At 40.7% G+C, this 17,940-nt stretch overlaps 2 protein-coding genes across 4 annotated transcripts; both read left to right on the top strand.

Annotated features, from left to right (window-relative positions):
- Positions 1-382: 382 nt before the first annotated feature.
- LOC115108383 (tyrosine-protein kinase ZAP-70) lies at positions 383-9,214 on the top strand. 3 transcript variants are annotated; one of them, XM_029632638.2, is made up of 14 exons: positions 385-530; positions 4,374-4,437; positions 5,018-5,503; positions 5,649-5,809; positions 6,109-6,247; positions 6,347-6,428; positions 6,549-6,571; positions 6,669-6,708; positions 6,821-7,031; positions 7,288-7,494; positions 7,704-7,896; positions 8,027-8,167; positions 8,477-8,589; positions 8,700-9,214. In XM_029632638.2, the coding sequence occupies exons 3-14, from the start codon at positions 5,099-5,101 to the stop codon at positions 8,815-8,817; spliced, it is 1,833 nt and encodes a 610-aa protein (XP_029488498.1). In that variant the 5' UTR covers positions 385-530; positions 4,374-4,437; positions 5,018-5,098; the 3' UTR covers positions 8,818-9,214. The 3 variants fall into 3 exon arrangements, with proteins under 3 accessions (XP_029488496.1, XP_029488497.1, XP_029488498.1); XM_029632636.2 differs by having other exon boundaries at positions 383-530; positions 6,109-6,428; XM_029632637.2 differs by having other exon boundaries at positions 383-525; positions 6,109-6,428.
- Positions 9,215-9,620: 406 nt separating this feature from the next.
- mob3a (MOB kinase activator 3A) lies at positions 9,621-15,267 on the top strand. Its single transcript, XM_029632639.2, has 4 exons — positions 9,621-9,801; positions 12,358-12,903; positions 14,418-14,620; positions 14,872-15,267. Exons 2-4 carry the CDS (start codon positions 12,486-12,488, stop codon positions 14,899-14,901), a joined length of 651 nt encoding a protein of 216 aa, XP_029488499.1. The 5' UTR covers positions 9,621-9,801; positions 12,358-12,485; the 3' UTR covers positions 14,902-15,267.
- The last annotated feature ends 2,673 nt before the right edge of the window (positions 15,268-17,940 follow it).

Here is a 17,940-nt window from a genome sequence, read left to right on the forward strand (position 1 = left end):
GACTTGTTATTAGTGGTAGTAGTTAGGTCTACCTGAATAGTTAATCCAGACCGCCCTCTGTAGGTGATTTTGAGGGCATGCACTAGCCCTGTTCTGACATGTGGCCTCCAACAAAGATATATCTGAAATGGAATGCTGTTCCATATAACCATTAAAACCTCCACCATAGCCTCGCTGCTGGAGGGCTGTGGTCGACAGTTGGATACAGAAAACTGGGTCAGCTGTGTCAGATGGTTGTAAATATTGAAATTGTGCTATTTTTGTATTTCTGCCTTTTCATGAAACAAAAGGTAGTATAGTAGAAAGGGTTTCATGTAGCTGAGGTGAGGAAGTAGCTTAGTGAAGATTCCAGGGCTGTATCAATCAACCCACATAGTTTTCCTGAACCCTCACTCGTGCCCTCACTCAGCAGTGCTGATGCATATTCTCTGTCACCTATACAGATCGACAGACTCAGCAGCTCTCTGTCTCTGAGGCCAATCTACTAAGATCTCTGACTTCTTTCCTCAGTTCCAGTGAAATAGTGTATGGTGAGTCCATCTCATTTAAAAAGCCAGTTCTGTCTTTTTATTCACTCATTTTCAGTTGAGGAATTAGGATGAATCTCTTTTAACCAAATCAAGGATTTTGTTTCGGCTGTATTTTGGAGATGGAAAAAAGATCAAGTTGAAAGTCTATTACTTGAATGTACTTTGAAGTATACAATACAATATTTTAGACTGCATTTATATCAATAATATGTGTAAAAGATTGTTCTTGAAATGTTCCTTTTCTATGACTTGTTTCCTTATAACCAGTGTCTTAAACAGATTTAAAACTGTTAATATGTTTCTATTAGAAGAGTTTGTGCTGTAACACAGGCAATATGGGTTCACCGCAGTGCTCAAAGACATTCTAGCTGTGGCTTCAAAAGTAGAGATTATATTTATAAATAGTTGCTTTCATTGTGTATATGAATAGAAAACCAAAAGGGGGTACGATTTTCAAGTAGACACACCCGTGTTTCATGTGTGTCGTTACTGCTTGTAATTTTCTTTTGAATTATACTGTAGATTCTATTTTGAGACTTGCTGGCACTTAAGGGGCTGTATTTTTATGACGTTTTAAACAGAGACTCATTCTCAACTAGACGACAGACTAACCTTCATACTTCTTTGAAATATTCTGAACATAATGCAATCCAGTAATGGGTTCTATAAGAATCTATAAGAAACAACTTGATTGGCCTGTTGGGATAGAGCCCTGGTTTAAATCTTACTGGCCAAACTGTGCCCTGATGATGTGTGGCTGACTTGGGCAATTTCATTCTATATATTGGCTAACTCATTACAGAGGTGCCACAACCCAGATCACTAAGACTGATGTGTTGTCGTTCCAGGGAGAATTAGAGAGTTAGGGGTCACAAAATACTTGATTATCCTCTTGGGTTTGGTCTTAAGCTCGACTGGCTAAATATGACTGGTTGAGGGACAATTGTCAGCTACCCAGCAAGTCAAGCATTTTGCAAGCTGCATGAAACAATAGCAGAACAAGAAATTCAAAAAGCTTGATTTGAAATCAGCAATAGTCTTCTACGTTTAGGAAAAATATGCGCATTAAGTCCCTTATTGATTTTCCATTGAAGTAAGCAATTTCTAAATATTATTTGTTTTCTAGGTAGCAGTCTCAGCCACATACTTTAAATGAACTACTTATTAGAGTCTTCCACCATTTTAATGTATGTTTGATGTTTGTAGGCCTATTTGTGGTTGTTTCTGCAAACACTGTAGGTATTAAGCAACATTGTGTGGTCTCTTTGTTCTCTAAAGGCCTATACCACTGTATAAAAAACAACATTGCCGCATGGAACACATTTATATTTAGTAGTAGCCAAAGCCATCCCTAAAAATAGCTAGGTATTGCGTATCTAATGATTTAGGAATGTTTTTGTTAGCATAACTTACAGAACAGATCATGTTTCTGATATGTTTCTTTTCAATCATCTTTTGAACACTCTAATGGCAAAACATGATGGGCTATTATTTATATGACTATGATTACATATGAAATACATGGCAAATATGTATTATTGTTACAGATCATGGCCATGTGCCAACGACTGAATTTAGCAAAGCTGAGTTTACTGCTTATAGTTGATTAATGTAATGTCTTATAGCTAAACCAAGGGCCCTCTATCATGTTATCCTCTGTGGTACAGTGGACAAGGCATTTCTATTGTAGAGCTCACAGTCACAAGGACTTGCATGGGAAAAGTTGTGCGTCAGAACACAGTTCTGCTATCTCTCCGCTCTTTAAATCTATGGCCTTCAGCCTGCCGAGAGGACCTGGGACTCCTCTAAGGGTCGGCCGGTTCAGCCGTCCAACCTGCTGCTACTGTATGCCCTATATTGGCTCAGCTGTAAACCCCAACCAACCTCCGGGCAAAGCACTACTGAGAATGCAGGGTCTACCAGGGGAGAATATAGGCCTACAGCTGGTTTTGATGTGAGTTTAATGTCTTGTGGGAAAAAAGTAATTTTGTTGGAATGTAACGTTTGAATATTAGCAGCATGGGTAATGTTTGTAGAAGTGTATTGGAAAAAGTGCTGATGCAGTTAAATATCCATCACACTGTCAGTCTCTGTTTTGTAAAGTAACATCTGGGTTGCTCTATATATTGTTAGGGAAATTTGTCTTGGTTGGTTTGTTTTCCTTATGAAGCAGTATAACATTCAAAAATAGTTTTATTAAGCAATAAGGTCTGAGGAGGTGTGGTATATGGCCAACATACCACGGCTAAGGGCTGTTCTTTCGCACGACGCAACGCGGAGTGCCTGGACACAGCCCTTAGCCGTGGTATATTGGCCATTTATAAAAGAGATTATAAACTAGGTGGTTCGAGCCCTGAATGCTGATTGGCTGAAAGCCGTGGTATATCAGACCGTATACCATGGGTATGACAAATTTGTTATTTTAACTGCTCTAATTATGTTGGTAACCAATTTATAATAGCAATAAGGAACCTTGGGTGTTTGTGATATACTGTATGGCTAATATACCACGGTTAAGGGCTGTGTATCCAGGCACTCCGCGTTGTGTTGTACATAAGAACAGCTCTTAGCCGTGGTATATTGGCCATAAACCACACCTCCTCGGGCCTTATTGCTTTAATATATAGTGTATTCCCTTATCAGAAGTTGATCTCCATTTAGGTTTTCTGTTCTGGACTGGAAGGAAAGAAACATCAGGGAAGAGAATTGAGGTGGTCAAAAGCAAACAGCATATTTATGCTCCGATTACTGAGCTAGTGGTGAGACATTTATGGTTTTGTCTATGTGTTCACTCATAAATTCAGGGAACTAGAAAAGAAAATGTGGACATTTCCTCATCAACAAGTCTCTTGTTGACAATACATCTTCTTCTCTGACAGATTGGTTTTTATGCTCAACATCTTTCCATTTGCATGGGAACTGACTTTCATGGCTATTCTCAAGTACTTTATTCTGTCGTTCAGACTTTTAGCTGATTCCGCTCATAAAATACAACGATAAGAAAGACAGGAAATAAAACTAAACACAAGTCAGTTTTAGCCATTCACATCAATGGAATTTCAGAAATGTCAACAAGTGCATACTAAAGGCACAGTTTTGACAGTACAACATGTCTTTGTACCACTGTCCCTTTACTGTGGTGAGTGGGGATTTTAAGCTCTCCGGCCATGGTGGAGTTTATGTATGCTGCGGCACATTGCGTCTCTCTGTGGCTCTGTGTCTGTGTGTCCGGCGTGGATACTGTACGTCCAGGAAACTGTGGTTGAATCACAGCACAGTTTTAAAAGCATAAACACAAACATAGACAGACATAGACAAAGATGACCCAGTCTTTACCTTCACCCTCCTTTTGACATATCTCACCTGCCTTTCACAAAGCACGGGACTTCATCTCTAAAACAATACATCAAATATTGGCCATGGGCCATAAGTTTGCACTTTTTTACAAGACAAATAGGAATGAAGAGTTCCCATAAGGAGCTGCTAGTATATTGTGTATCATGTAATAAACTGAAGTTTGATTTTAGCAGTTGATTCAAACTACAAACCAAACCAAGGAAAACCACCCTGACCTATGACTCACACCAACAGTTAACATTTTTGATTTGCTAAAGCCTCCATTTTCCAAAATGAGGCTGTCAATTTAAACAGAAAAGAGGAAGTTATGTGAAAACCGCAAATAGAAAACTCAGTACATCACTATGCTAACTGATCCAACTGTTTATTTTGCCTGCTAGACTTCTTTTATTTCTGCTTCTGTGTGTGAATATCATGTCATCTTGATAGTTGTCTGGTGTGCGTTTAAAAAGTTATGATACTCATCTGTGTCTTACCCACCAACAGGCATTTTCCACTTGTTATCAAATAAAGCTACCTGACAACAGAGCAGACACCAGCTGCTTTGATGGTAATTGCACAGACTGCAGTCTACACTTCTTTTACATTCTCCTGATGATACATTCTCCAGTCAGAATAAAGCACAAATTAGTTTAAACAAATACGCATGGGGGATACAACTGAAATATTTTGTTTCTGTATTTTCATGTGTCTATAAAGGACATTTGTTTTCATAATCTTCATTGAAATGTGCAGCAGTGTGTTGAACAGCTCAGGGAAAATGTGAAAAACAGCAGCACCTGTTCAACGTCAGAGTGAGAAACTGAAGACTTGGAGAAGGAGGATGGGGGCGGGTGCATTTCCTGTTGTGGCTGTGCTTAACACCAGTCTGTGCCGGTGTAGAGAAACACGCATAGCCTACTATTTCTCTCACTTACTGCACCCAGAACAGCCCAACCACACAAATACCCCAGATACTCCTCTGGATCCCTGAGATGGAGTTTCTGATGAAGACTGTAGACTGTCATCAACAACCTCAATTAGAGAAAAACTATGATCTGGAAAACATACTGTAGTTATCATTACTTAGGGTCATATGACTATTGTGAAAATAATAATGCATTATTATTTTCCATTCTCTCTCTGTATAGATCTTTAATCAGGAGCTTCCAGACATCTCCAACCGTTCCAACTGAGGAGTCTTCCCTCGTACTTCCTGAGGAGACTCAGACATGGCGACAGACCCTGCGACAGAACTGCCATTCTTCTACGGCAGCATCAGTCGCTCGGAGGCTGAGGAGCACCTGAAGCTGGCAGGCATGGCAGACGGGCTGTTCTTGCTGCGCCAGTGTCTGCGGAGCCTGGGCGGCTACGTAATCTCCCTGATATGGGACCTGGACTTCCACCACTACTCTGTGGAGAAACAACTCAATGGCACCTACTGTATTGCGGGTGGCAAGCCCCACTGTGGGCCAGCGGAGCTCTGTGAGTTCTACAGTAAGGACTCAGATGGCCTGGTGTGCAATCTGAAGAAGCCCTGTCTGCGCTCACCAGACAACCCCATTAGAGCAGGCGTATTTGATAACCTGAGGGACAACATGCTGAGGGAGTATGTACGACAGACATGGAACCTGGAGGTGAGGGTTGGCTGAAGAATAGGCAGCAGGGTCACAACAACAGCATCTCTGATGCCCTGTAGAACCTTGGCACCAGTAGGATAACTGTTGTTAGTCTGCTGGCCCTGTGTAGGCTCAGGTTGACTAACTGTCTATCTGTGTTCAGGGGGAGGCCATGGAGCAGGCCATCATCAGCCAGGCCCCACAGCTGGAGAAGCTGATCGCCACCACTGCCCATGAGAGGATGCCCTGGTACCACGGCAAGATCCCTCGCCAGGAGGGGGAGAGGCGACTCTATTCCAGGGCACAGCCAGACGGAAAGTTCCTGTGAGTCATTTAATATATTTTAGTCCAATTCCATCCAAAAGTCCCTGTCGTGGTAATTCTTACACAGGGACACTCAAAGTCAATCTTAAATTAGTCATTATTTACAATCAGCGCGCTGGAGAGGTTCCAACAAACTTGATGCACCACAGGGAACATCTGTCAGGAGCTCTAACGGGGCAGGGTCATTAGTTCCCTTATATGCAAGCATATATATGAGTTCCCTTATATACAAACACAACAATTTACATCACATCCCAAAACACTCACAACAATGATTATAATGGTTTTTTTCTCATCAGAGTCAGAGACAGAGAAGAGTCCGGCACCTTTGCCCTTTCTTTGGTGTACGGAAAAACGGCCTACCATTACCAGATCCTACATGACAAATCAGGGAAGTACTCCATGCCAGAGGGAACCAAATTTGACACTGTGTGGCAGGTAGACTGTTCTGTCTTCTTCAACAAATTGGTTCAAATGTATTATGTCTGCTACCTCATGGTAAAGTTTACCCCACTCTCCCTCCCTTCTACACTGCAGCTGGTTGAGTATCTTAAGATGAAGCCTGACGGGCTAGTGACAGTTCTGAGGGAACCATGTGTGAACCGCAACAATGCCAAACGTACTGAACCAACATTTTGTTCTCAAGTGAATCAAAATCATGACATTCTTCTTATCCTTTCACAACATGTGTCCCCTATGCAATTTAATGAATTGTCTTGTTTTTCAAATGCATTTTCAGAGACTCCGGTTGTGCCCTCAGGGGTGAGTGTCAAGAACATTTTATAATTTATCCATGGTAGATACAGTACTTTCCAACTTCATTCACACAGATCTACTGAATACAGTACATTTCTTTCAGAGGTTGTCCAGAACAAATAGATACACACCGCCACCTGGAGGTAGGTCACTAACATTACAACAGACACACATGGCCTTTCCACCAAATTACACATAAAAAATCATTGAATGTGTCTTTATGTCATTTACCTGTGGTTTGGCCCTTTCTTACAGTACCTCTGGGGGGCTCCACGGAAGTCAACACTTTGCCCCCCACTGACCGTCAGATGCTGCCCATGGACTGCAGTGAATTTGTCAACCCTTACCATGACCCCAATGACCTGAAGAAGTTCTTCATCAATAGGGAGCAGCTGATGATTGACGAGGTGGAGCTCGGCTCAGGCAACTTTGGCTGTGTCAAGAAAGGAGTCTTCAAGACAAATAAGTGAGGGGGGGTGGGGGGTGCTGCTTCTTGGATGAATGAAAACAAAACATCAGAACCTGAGTTTAGAACCAATAACCTCATGCCTAGAGCCACTTATAACAACTGGTAACTATGTTTTATGTCACAGAGGTGTATAATTATTTTTATTGAGAAAGTGAGCTGATCAGGAAAAACTCTGAACCCTAGTTAGAGGCTAACATTTAGAACAACATGGGGCCCTATTGATAACATATCACAAATGATTGTGTGCTTCCAGGGGCCACACGGATGTGGCCATCAAGGTGCTGAAGAGTGAGAATGAGAAGCTGGTGAAAGATGAGATGATGAGGGAGGCGGAGATCATGCACCAACTGAGTAACCCTTACATCGTCCGCATGCTGGGGCTCTGCCAGGCTGAGTGCCTGATGCTGGTGATGGAGATGGCTTCTGCTGGGCCACTCAACAAGTTCCTCTCCACCAATAAGTAAGGGCAATTATTTCACACGTGTAGTACAGTATATCATAAGGCATGTTTTTCTCTTAATAGTGACATTGATCATAGAGAGTTATGGAAATGCAATTAATGATAGCCCTGCTATTACTCAAACAGTGATGATGAGCTCAGCAAAGTGAAGCTAAATACCATGAGAATTGAGTTTATTTGAGTTCCCTTTCTGTCTCTCTACCTCTCAGGGATAAGGTCACAGTGGAGAACATTGTGGGGCTGATGCACCAGGTGTCTATGGGAATGAAATACCTGGAGGAGAAGAACTTTGTGCACAGAGACCTGGCAGCTCGCAATGTCCTGCTGGTCAACCAACAGTTCGCCAAGATCAGTGACTTCGGCCTGTCCAAGGCTTTGGGTGCTGATGACAACTATTACAAGGTAGAAGTCTCTTGCATGTGTCATGTGCTATAATGTTAAGTTGCTCTGTTTTATATAGTTAAATGATGCAGTTCTTCATATGTACATTATTCATGTGGTATGGTAAGCATGTGTGTGCGTGGGTACATAGGCACGCACTGCAGGAAAATGGCCGCTGAAGTGGTATGCTCCAGAATGCATGAATTTCCACAAATTCTCCAGCAAGAGTGATGTCTGGAGCTTTGGTGTCACCATGTGGGAAGCCTTTTCTTTTGGAGGGAAACCATACAAGGTACTATCTGTACAGCAGCAGCAAGATCTATACACAACAAACATTTAAAGATGTATACTGCTGCCTAGTGGTTAGAGAGTTGGGCCAGTTACTGAAAGGTTGCTAGATCAAATCCCCGAGCTGACAAGGTAAAAATCTGTTGTTCTGCCCCTGAACAAGGCAGTTAACACACTGTTCCTAGCCTGTCATTGTAAATAAGAATGTGTTCTTAACTGACTTGCCTAGTTAAATAAAGGTTCAATAATAACAGCCTCCAACAAAGGAGCTGTTGAGATGATCTTCATCTGTCTTTTTACCACATGTGATCAGAAAATGAAAGGTCCTGAGGTGATCAGTTTCATTGCCAGTGGGAGCCGCATGGAATGTCCATCTGGATGTCCAGATAAAATGTATGCTCTGATGAAGGACTGCTGGACATACAAGTAAGTGAGAAACCAGAGACCTATTCATTTTCACACCACATGCTACTAGACCACACTGCTGCCCAAAGGAGATCCATCAAGTCTAAAGTGTCTGATCTTTCTCTTCTCAGACACGAGGACCGGCCACGCTTTGTGAAGGTGGAGGAGCGCATGCGAGGCTTTTATTACTCTATATCCAACAAAACTCTGCCTGAGGGGACCACAGACGCTACTGAGCCTCTCAAATAGTCCAGGGACAAGATACACTCTGTCCCCGCACCACACAATGCAATCTTTGAGACAGACAATGAGCCTCTTATGAACTGGGAACAAGCTGACGGCTTCAGAAACAGGCAGCAACAGTAAACAGCTAAACAAGCCTTATTGACGCAAATGTGAGTCTGTAATGAAAGTAATTCATATTAGAACAGCCTTTTTTATTAGCTCAGGACTGCATCATTTGTTGGTTTGAATAGTTTGGAAGAAACTAAAAAAAATGGTACATGTTAGAATTGTAAAACTGCATATTGAAAGTGTAATTCCTTGAGAATATAATTAGGTCTAGTGTGAATTATGTTTCTATGTATGTGCTTTAGCTCTCTATACATTTGTTAACACGTCATGATGAATAAAACATGTCACAGAATATGGTGTATGTATATCAAGTAATTTAGGAAATTATTTTTTAATAAATTATGAAACAGACTTTAAGATCAGAAATATGGGATTCATTTCGTTTTTGAGTTGTGAAATTGTCTACATTTTCACAATATCGGTTACCAAGTTTGTCACTTCCACGAGAGATTGACATTTTCACAACACTTTAAAATCGAAAACTATGAGGAAACAATTCAAACCCATAGCTATATCATCGACACAACAGTCTTGCTTAGATTAATATGATGTCAAACAATTCACTTTGTTTGAATTATCAAGATACTTGTAGGCATTTCATTAGGCTACCAGCCTAATGATAGAGTTGTGCACGCCTCATTGAGGTGCGCCACTCTGTCCTCGGGCGGTGTACAGTGACGTCTGATCAAAGGAAGTTGGGTTTTTTTTGGTAGGGAGGGGCTTATTTTTGTTTCCTAATAAAGTATAGACCTAGCGCTGTGAGTCGTATTCTTATACATTAATCATAATGTAGCTTTTGTTATACATTTGAAAACGATTAGCAAAGTTTATTTTATTCAAGGGAACATCGCTAAAGAAGGCTCAGTAAAAGCGGAACAAGTAAGTGGTGTCTCTAAGTTCGAGGAAAGTGGTTGGGAGACGAATTTCGTCACCGTCAGCTCGGTAGCAATTTACTCCGTTATGTTTACGTGAAATGTAATAATGGTACATATTTCGATGAGAAGGTTATGCTTAGCTTTATTATGCGAAATGCAACAAGTGCGATTGATGTCCTTTTTTTCACGTCATGAATAAACTTCGTAGCCTCGTCACGCGCCCTCATCGTTCACGAAACCAACATTAGCATCAGCGCGCAGGCAACCGTAATGCTACATCATGTACTAACTAGCTAGATTTAAGTTTTTCACTTTTGCCTCCGACCACTTTATACTTCTGATGTCAGCTGTCTAGATATAGGCCTATAAGTAACTTCAATATATGAAATGGCGTTATTGTCTGAGGTCACTTCATAAAATCATGCAAGGTTGTCCATGCTGACTCGCTTGGCTGAACCAGGCCGTAAAGTAAATGTGACAAATAGGAAATGACTCGTATAGCTTGCAACATTGTAACCACATTCTAATTAAAAACCTCACTCTGCAACATGGTAACTATCTAGTCTACTCTGCAACAACACTCACTTTTGTAACATTGTAACTGGTTGGTGTTATTCTTCTCCAAATTGATGTGGACAGACTTCCATGAACCTACTACTCTTTATGACAGCAGTCATGGAAGTGTATTTTTATGGTTTGGTAGTTAAATATGGTTAAATAATTTGTTTATGTGATTATTAATCAGTGCTTAAACATGATTTATGAATTGTTTTTTAATTAGTTCATTGGAGCTCAGAAATGGACAGAGACACCACAAATGCTTACAGTATTATTCATTCATACCAAACAGAACTAATGGTGATGCAGATTGTTTTAACAAAGTATCGGTCAACAATTTGGACACCTACTCCTTCAAGGTTTAAAAAATATATTTTCTACATTGTAGAATAATAGTGAAGACATCAAAATTATGAAATGTCAAACACATGGAATGATGTAACACAAATCAAAATATTTTATATTTGAGATTCTTCAAAGTAGCCACCACCCTTTGCCTTGATGACGGCTTTGCACACTCTTGGCATTCTCTCAACCAGCTTCATGAGGTAGTCACCTGGAATGCATTTCAATTAACAGGTGTGCCTTGTTCAAAGTTAATACCCTGGAGAGCGTTGGGCCAGTAACCGAAAGGTTGCTGGATCGAATCCCCGAGCTGACAAGGTTAAAAAAATAATGTTCTGACCCTGAACAAGGCAGTTAACACACTGTTCCTCGGGCGCCGAAGCCATGGATGTCGCACCTCTCTGATTCAGAGGGTTTGGGTTAAATGCGGTAGACACAACTGACTAGGTATCCCCCTTCCCCAGTCCGGAAAATTTTAAGAACTTTGAAAGTACCTTCAAGTGCAGTCGCACTTGAACTGGCTCTCATGAGGACCGCCACAGGAAAGGAAGACCTCTGCTGCAGAGGATAAGTTCATTAGAGTTACCAGACTCAGAAATTGCAGTCCAAATAAATGCTTCAGAGTTCAAGTAACAGACATCTCAACATCAACTGTTCAGAGGAGACTGCGTGAATCAGGCCTTCGTGGTCGAATTGCTGGAAAGAAACCACTACTACAGAACACTAATAATAAGAGACTTGCTTTGGCCAAGGAACAAGCAATGGACATTAGACCGGTAGAAATCTGTCCTTTTGGTCTGATGAGTCCAAATGTGTATATTTTTGGTTCCAATCGGTGTGTCATTGTGAGATGCAGAGTAGGTGAACGGATGATCTCCACATGTGTGGTTCCCACCGTGAAGCTTGGAGGAGGTGGTGTGATGGCTTGGGGGTGCTTTGCTGGTGACACTATTTAGAATTCAAGGCACACTTAACCAGCATGGCTACAACAGCATTCTGCACCGATACGCCATCCCATCTGGTTTGGGCTTAGTGGGACTATCATTTTGTTTTTCAACAGGACAATGACCCAACATACCTCCAGCTTTGCAATGGCTATTTGGCCAAGAAGGAGAGTGATTGAGTGCTGCATCAGATGACCTGGCCTCCACAATCACCCAACCTCAACCCAATTGAGATGGTTTGGGATGAGTTGGACTGCAGAGTGAAGGAAAAGCAGCCAACAAGTGCTCCGCATATGTGGGAATTCCATCAAGACTGTTGGAAAATCATTCCAGGTGAAGCTGGTTGAGAGAATGCCAAGAGTGTGCAAAGCTGTCATCAAGGCAAAGGGTGGCTACTTTGAAGATTTCTCAAATAAACAATATTTTGATTTGTTTATTACTTTTGTGGTTACTACATGATTCCATATTTGTTATTTCATAGTTTTGATGTCTTAACTATTATTCTACAATGTAGAAATGTTTTATTTTTTATTAAATGAGTAGGTGTGTCCAAACTTTTGACTGGCACTGTAATATTAAAAATGTAAGAAATAAATTGTGGGCCTTGTTGGCATAGCCACACCAGATGGAATACTGCATGTTAAATGCTGAATTTGACAATATGGCATCTATGTGAATCTGACACTGTCAATTATTCTTTCTACCCCTTTCAGATTTGACCCTTCAACAGCCTCGGGACTAAAATCATCTGTGAGAAGAATAAAACCAGTGTGTAATATCTCCACTGCTGTTTAACCAGTAAATAATTCTTTAAGACATAAACAAACTGCCACATGCAACAATGTCCATGGCCCTGAAGCAAGTCTTCAACAAGGACAGGACATTCCGGCCGAAGCGTAAGTTTGAGCCCGGGACACAGCGCTTCGAGCTGCACAAGAAGGCCCAGGCGTCTCTGAATGCAGGCCTGGACCTGAAGCAGGCGGTAGCACTGCCCCATGGAGAGGACCTGAATGACTGGGTGGCCGTGCACGTGGTGGACTTCTTCAACCGCATCAACCTCATCTACGGCACCATCAGCGACTCCTGCACCGACCAGACCTGCCCCGTCATGTCCGGAGGGCCCAAGTACGAGTACCGCTGGCAGGATGAGCACAAGTACAAGAAGCCCACAGCCGTTCCAGCCCCAAAGTACATGAGCCTGCTGATGGACTGGATTGAGGTACAGATCAACAACGAACACATCTTCCCCACCAACGTCGGTATGTACAAATAATGATAACTAAGTACATGGGCTGGGATCAGCATTGTGATAAATGGGTTTAATGTTTTGGCAGAGTTACAAAAGAGAATCTTGATAGGCTGAATTCCTTGAGTTCACTTTGTCATTACTAAGTGCAACAGCTGTATTAGTTCATCTACAAAGAGCCAGAAATTCTTAACCTTCCATTCTTCAGTCCTCCCACCACACAACTTGGTATCTGACTAGCTGTAGAAACAGCCAAGCAATGGCATTATAAATGGATCCCAGAATCCACAGTAGGGTATAAATAGGCATGGCATGTGCACATGTCCCTGGAAATGCATTGTTAAAATGCTATTAGAATAGTGTAAATGGATGGACTTCGTCTATTGCAGACCTGCCAACATGCACGCATTTTGCGTACCAACTACGCAATTCTCTGTCCATGTAAGCAGGTACGAGATCCGAGTTTAAAGTACGCAGAAATTAATAGGGCCTGTATTTTTTTAAATGTAATTTTAATCAAATATATCTGCTGAGAAAATCTAACATCCCAATTCTCGAGCTGCAACACACAGACATGTACGGAGTTTGTGTCAACGGACATGGAGATTAATACATCATTATTCGACGTAGCTACCCCGTGTCTGCCCCTCCTGTTTGTTGTGATGCTGAGTTTGCCGACTGTCAGCTGTACGTAAACACAGGACAAATCCATTTTCGACTCCATGTGTTGTGGAAAGGTAAACACTAATAAAATGGACATTCAGTGCCAGCAGTTGCTAGTGCAATAAATACAATTTAAATACGAAAAATAACTGGTTTCCACGTAACATAACGAGGATCACCCAACCTGATATACTGTAATTGTAAAATAAATATAAACATATATTGGCATTAAATGGAGTCGGGAGTTTAGAAGACTGCGCGAAGAAGGATTGAGTGTCCGGTTTTAGCTATAGAGGCAATGCTTCTAAAATGCCTTTGCACTAGATTTGAGATTTTATCAACTTCGAAAATGATGTATGCGCTGCAAGAAATACAATAGGCACCTTTTTACATAGACTGAAACACCGGACTCTACTAGCGAACAGCGTTCAGATTCCCTTTGCGGTAGCCTACTTAAAGCTTTGTGTAGCTAGTTTGCGTTCTGTGTCGATGCGATCATTTGTGTTTTCAAAATGATTTTGCTTTTAGTGTTGATTAGGAACCATGTCTAAAAAAGCATCAGACTCTCATACAGCGTGTGCTAGTAGGGGAAGTAGACTCAAATTTGCAGGTACTCTAAAAAGTTGGACAGGGTTGGCAGGTCTGCTATTGGATGGATGAAGGAAAATATGAATCATCTGTCCTGTGGTCATTTAAAGGCTCACATATCTCCTTCAAGTGATACAAGCATGATCCTGTAATACACAAAAAGTTGAGAATTAATCTGACAAGTAGACTGATTCAAACACATATGGTTGAGAGCATACATGTTTCAGGAGGACACATCTTCATATTTTTTTGTCATCTTTTGTTTTGTTTTTGAAGGTACTCCCTTCCCCAAGACCTTCATGCAGGTAGCTAAGAAGATTTTGTCTCGCTTGTTCCGTGTGTTCGTCCACGTCTACATCCACCACTTTGATCGTGTGAGCCAGATGGGTGCAGAGGCCCACGTCAACACCTGTTACAAGCACTTCTACTACTTCGTAACAGAGTTCAACCTCACAGACCATAAGGAGCTCGAGCCACTGGTGAGTGAGGAAAAAATATTTTAATTGTCTATCTTGTTGGTATGTGAGCTGATAAAACAATTGCACAAGCTTATAAAGGCAAGGATACATTTTAATTTCCAAATAATTTCTTTGACATTACATGGCTTTTGTGTAAAGGAAGCTGCCTTTAGTTATGTCTGTTTTGCACCCTAGAATTGTGGTCTTTACGAGCACATTTTTGTGCTTTTGCTATAATAATATTGCTAAACTACAACTCCTGTCTCCTACAGAAAGAGATGACATCACAGATGTGCCACTAAGGGAGCGCCACTGACCACTTGACACATTCCCCCTTGAAGACTAGTTCCGTCCATGTAGAAGAATGAAACAGGAAACGTAAACCAAATCTAAAAGAGTCTTTATTTTTATAAACAAGTACTGTAATCTATTTTAACCATGTAGGTCTTTTTAACCAGGAACCTTGTAAGGCATTCTGTTCCTTTTAATGTTTTGAGCATTTTATCAGAGCACAGTATTAAGAGATCTTTCTTTTTTAATTTGAAGCTGAATCATTCCTGTCATTTAGTTGTTCTCATATCTTAAAATAATATATGTATGTTTGTACATATCTAAGATTGTAGTATGTGGTGACATTAAACATACTCATTCTATGTTCCTACTCTAAACTCTGTCTTATGTTTAATTATAGAATGGGTAGTTTGGATCCTGGATGCTGATTGGATGAGCAGCGTTTGAAGCCGTGTTGTATTACCATTGTTATTTTTCCAGAATATACACTCAAACGAATATATTGTTTGTTAATTAAATCTATGGCATTGTTTTGTAAAAGCAATAAAAGAACTGAGAACAAGGCCTGTAGAGCGAGACCAACTAACATAATAAACCGGTCGTGCGGGTCTTAAGTTGGTCCACAAGGTGGCATAAAGAGCACACAAATATGGCTGGTGTAAGGGATGTGGAGTTAATATGTAGCCTGAAGCCCATTCAGTTTAATATATGCCATTAACCTCGTCCTAGACTTATAGATCCATTGAAGGGGAAACGTAGAGCTTGTGACATGATTTGGGGTAATTATCTGATTTAAAACGGTTATGCAAGAAACAGTATGGACTGAACTGTTTTAATAAGGAAGACAGCGACTTTGTTGTAAATCTTTTCTTCTGTCCTCCATAATTGCTCAAACTAAGAAGGAACACTACTTGGCCTTTGCCAGATAGGCTTGGGCACAGTGGTCTGGGGTGGATTAACAGGCCATGATATTTCATAATGAACAGTATTATGTCACAGCCAGTGAGGGTTAAAGGCAAGAATGATTTTCATTCATAACCTGTCCTATTCCTTTTCGATGGGGACAGGTCATTATTGGACATGCATCAAATTAAACGCGTATCAACTTAACCATGACCTGAACCCACTTGACTTGAGCTAAATTAATCCAAGGAGGTCACATGAAATTCACTTTCTTGGATGAGTAGGCTCCTCAAAGGTAGGTCTATCGGTTGTCAATCTGGTCTCAGAGCATTTTGTATTCTGTATGTAAATCCGAGACACTCCATTTAGTATGATATGTTCTGTTTCGTATGATTACGTAAGACCAGGGGTGGAAAAAGTACCCAATATTCATACTTGAGTAAAAGTAAAGATACCTTAATAGAAAATTACCTAAGTGAAAGTCACCCAGTAAAATCCTACTTGAGTGAAAGTCTAAAAGTATTTGGTTTTAAATATATTTAAGTATCAAAAGTAAATGTAATTGCTAATATATATATACTTAAGAATCAAAAGTAAAATAATAAATTATTTCAAATTCCTTTTATTAAGCAAATCAGATGGCACCAAACCACAGCATGATTTTCTTAAATACAGCTCACCAACACAGACAAAGTATTTTTGTGTTTAGTGAGTCTGCTAGATCAGATGCCCTAGGGATGTTTTTTTATTTTAAATAACTAGGCAAGTCAGTTAAGAACAAATCCTTATTTTCAATGATGGCTTAGGAACAGTGGGTTAACTGCCTGTTCAGGGGCAGAACAACAGATTTGTACCTTGTCAGCTTGGGGATTTGAGCTTGCAACCTTTCAGTCCAATGCTCCAACCACTAGGCTACCCTGCTGCCCTAAGTTCTCTTTAAGTGTGTGAATTAGGTTAAAACATTTTTTTTTACCATTTTCCTGTCCTGCTAAGCATTCAAAATGTAACAAGTACTTTTGGGTGTCAGGGAAAATGTATGGAGTAGTAAGTACATTATTTTCTTTAGGAATGTAGTGGAGTAAAAGTTGTAAAAAAAATATAAAAGTAAAGTACAGATATCTAAAAAAAATATAATGACTTAAGTAGTACTTTAAAGTATTTTTACTTAAGTAATTTACACCACTGCATAATCTAGATGGCTACTTAGTAGGGAGTTGGTCAGGATGGGTGGGCGTATAATGTGAATGTCTAGCAACCCAAAGGTTCTTGCGTTCAGATCTTATCACTGCCAACTTGACAATTTTAGCTAATTACCAACTTTTCAATGACTTAAATGTTAGCTAACCCTTCCCCTAGCCTTAACCCTTTAACCTAACTTTAACCCTAACACCTAGCCTAGCTAACATTAGCCATCTAGCTAGATTTTGTAACATATCATACGGTTTGCAAATTCTTAACATATAATACAAATTGTAATTCGTAACATACAGTATCATACAAAATGGGTGATTGGCAACCACAAATTAATACATACCATATGAAATGTCATGGATTTACGTCCAGAATAATACAAAATGCTCTGAGACCAGGTTGCAAAACCTGGAAACCACCTTTATTTCAGGCTGTCGTGCCAAGAGTACCCACTGGCCATGTTACAGGAGTACATGACCTCTAGCTGTGAGGGGAAGAGGATTATTTCTATCTGCCCTCGGTCAACAATATTACATAGCAGGTTCTAATCAAAATTCTCTCTGCCTCTGCTTGACTATGTAGTCTCAGTGCCAACTCACAAGAGTAATTTCCCCTCATTCTTCCCTACAGCCAACATGTGACTGGTCTCCCTGCGTGAGCTACGTGTGAGACCGACCGGAGATGATTTGACTCATCTCAACCTGCTTGTTTTTTTTTATGTGAAATGTTTTAGACCAGACTGGACTCTACTCGACATTTGGAGAATTGGCATGAAAAGGCGGAGTTTCAACTGGATCAGGGCGGGATCAAATTAAAGAATTTCCGTAGCACCAATCAAACGTGAATTTACTCAACTCTGTCTGAGTTGTTGCAATGACAATGTGCTTCTGCTGTTTTTAATGCAAATGTCATTGTTATCACGGTGGATTATGTGACTCAGCAAATATTAGGCTGTG

Source organism: Oncorhynchus nerka, linkage group LG24 (genome assembly GCF_034236695.1).
Source record: "Oncorhynchus nerka isolate Pitt River linkage group LG24, Oner_Uvic_2.0, whole genome shotgun sequence".
Taxonomy (NCBI): domain Eukaryota; kingdom Metazoa; phylum Chordata; class Actinopteri; order Salmoniformes; family Salmonidae; genus Oncorhynchus; species Oncorhynchus nerka.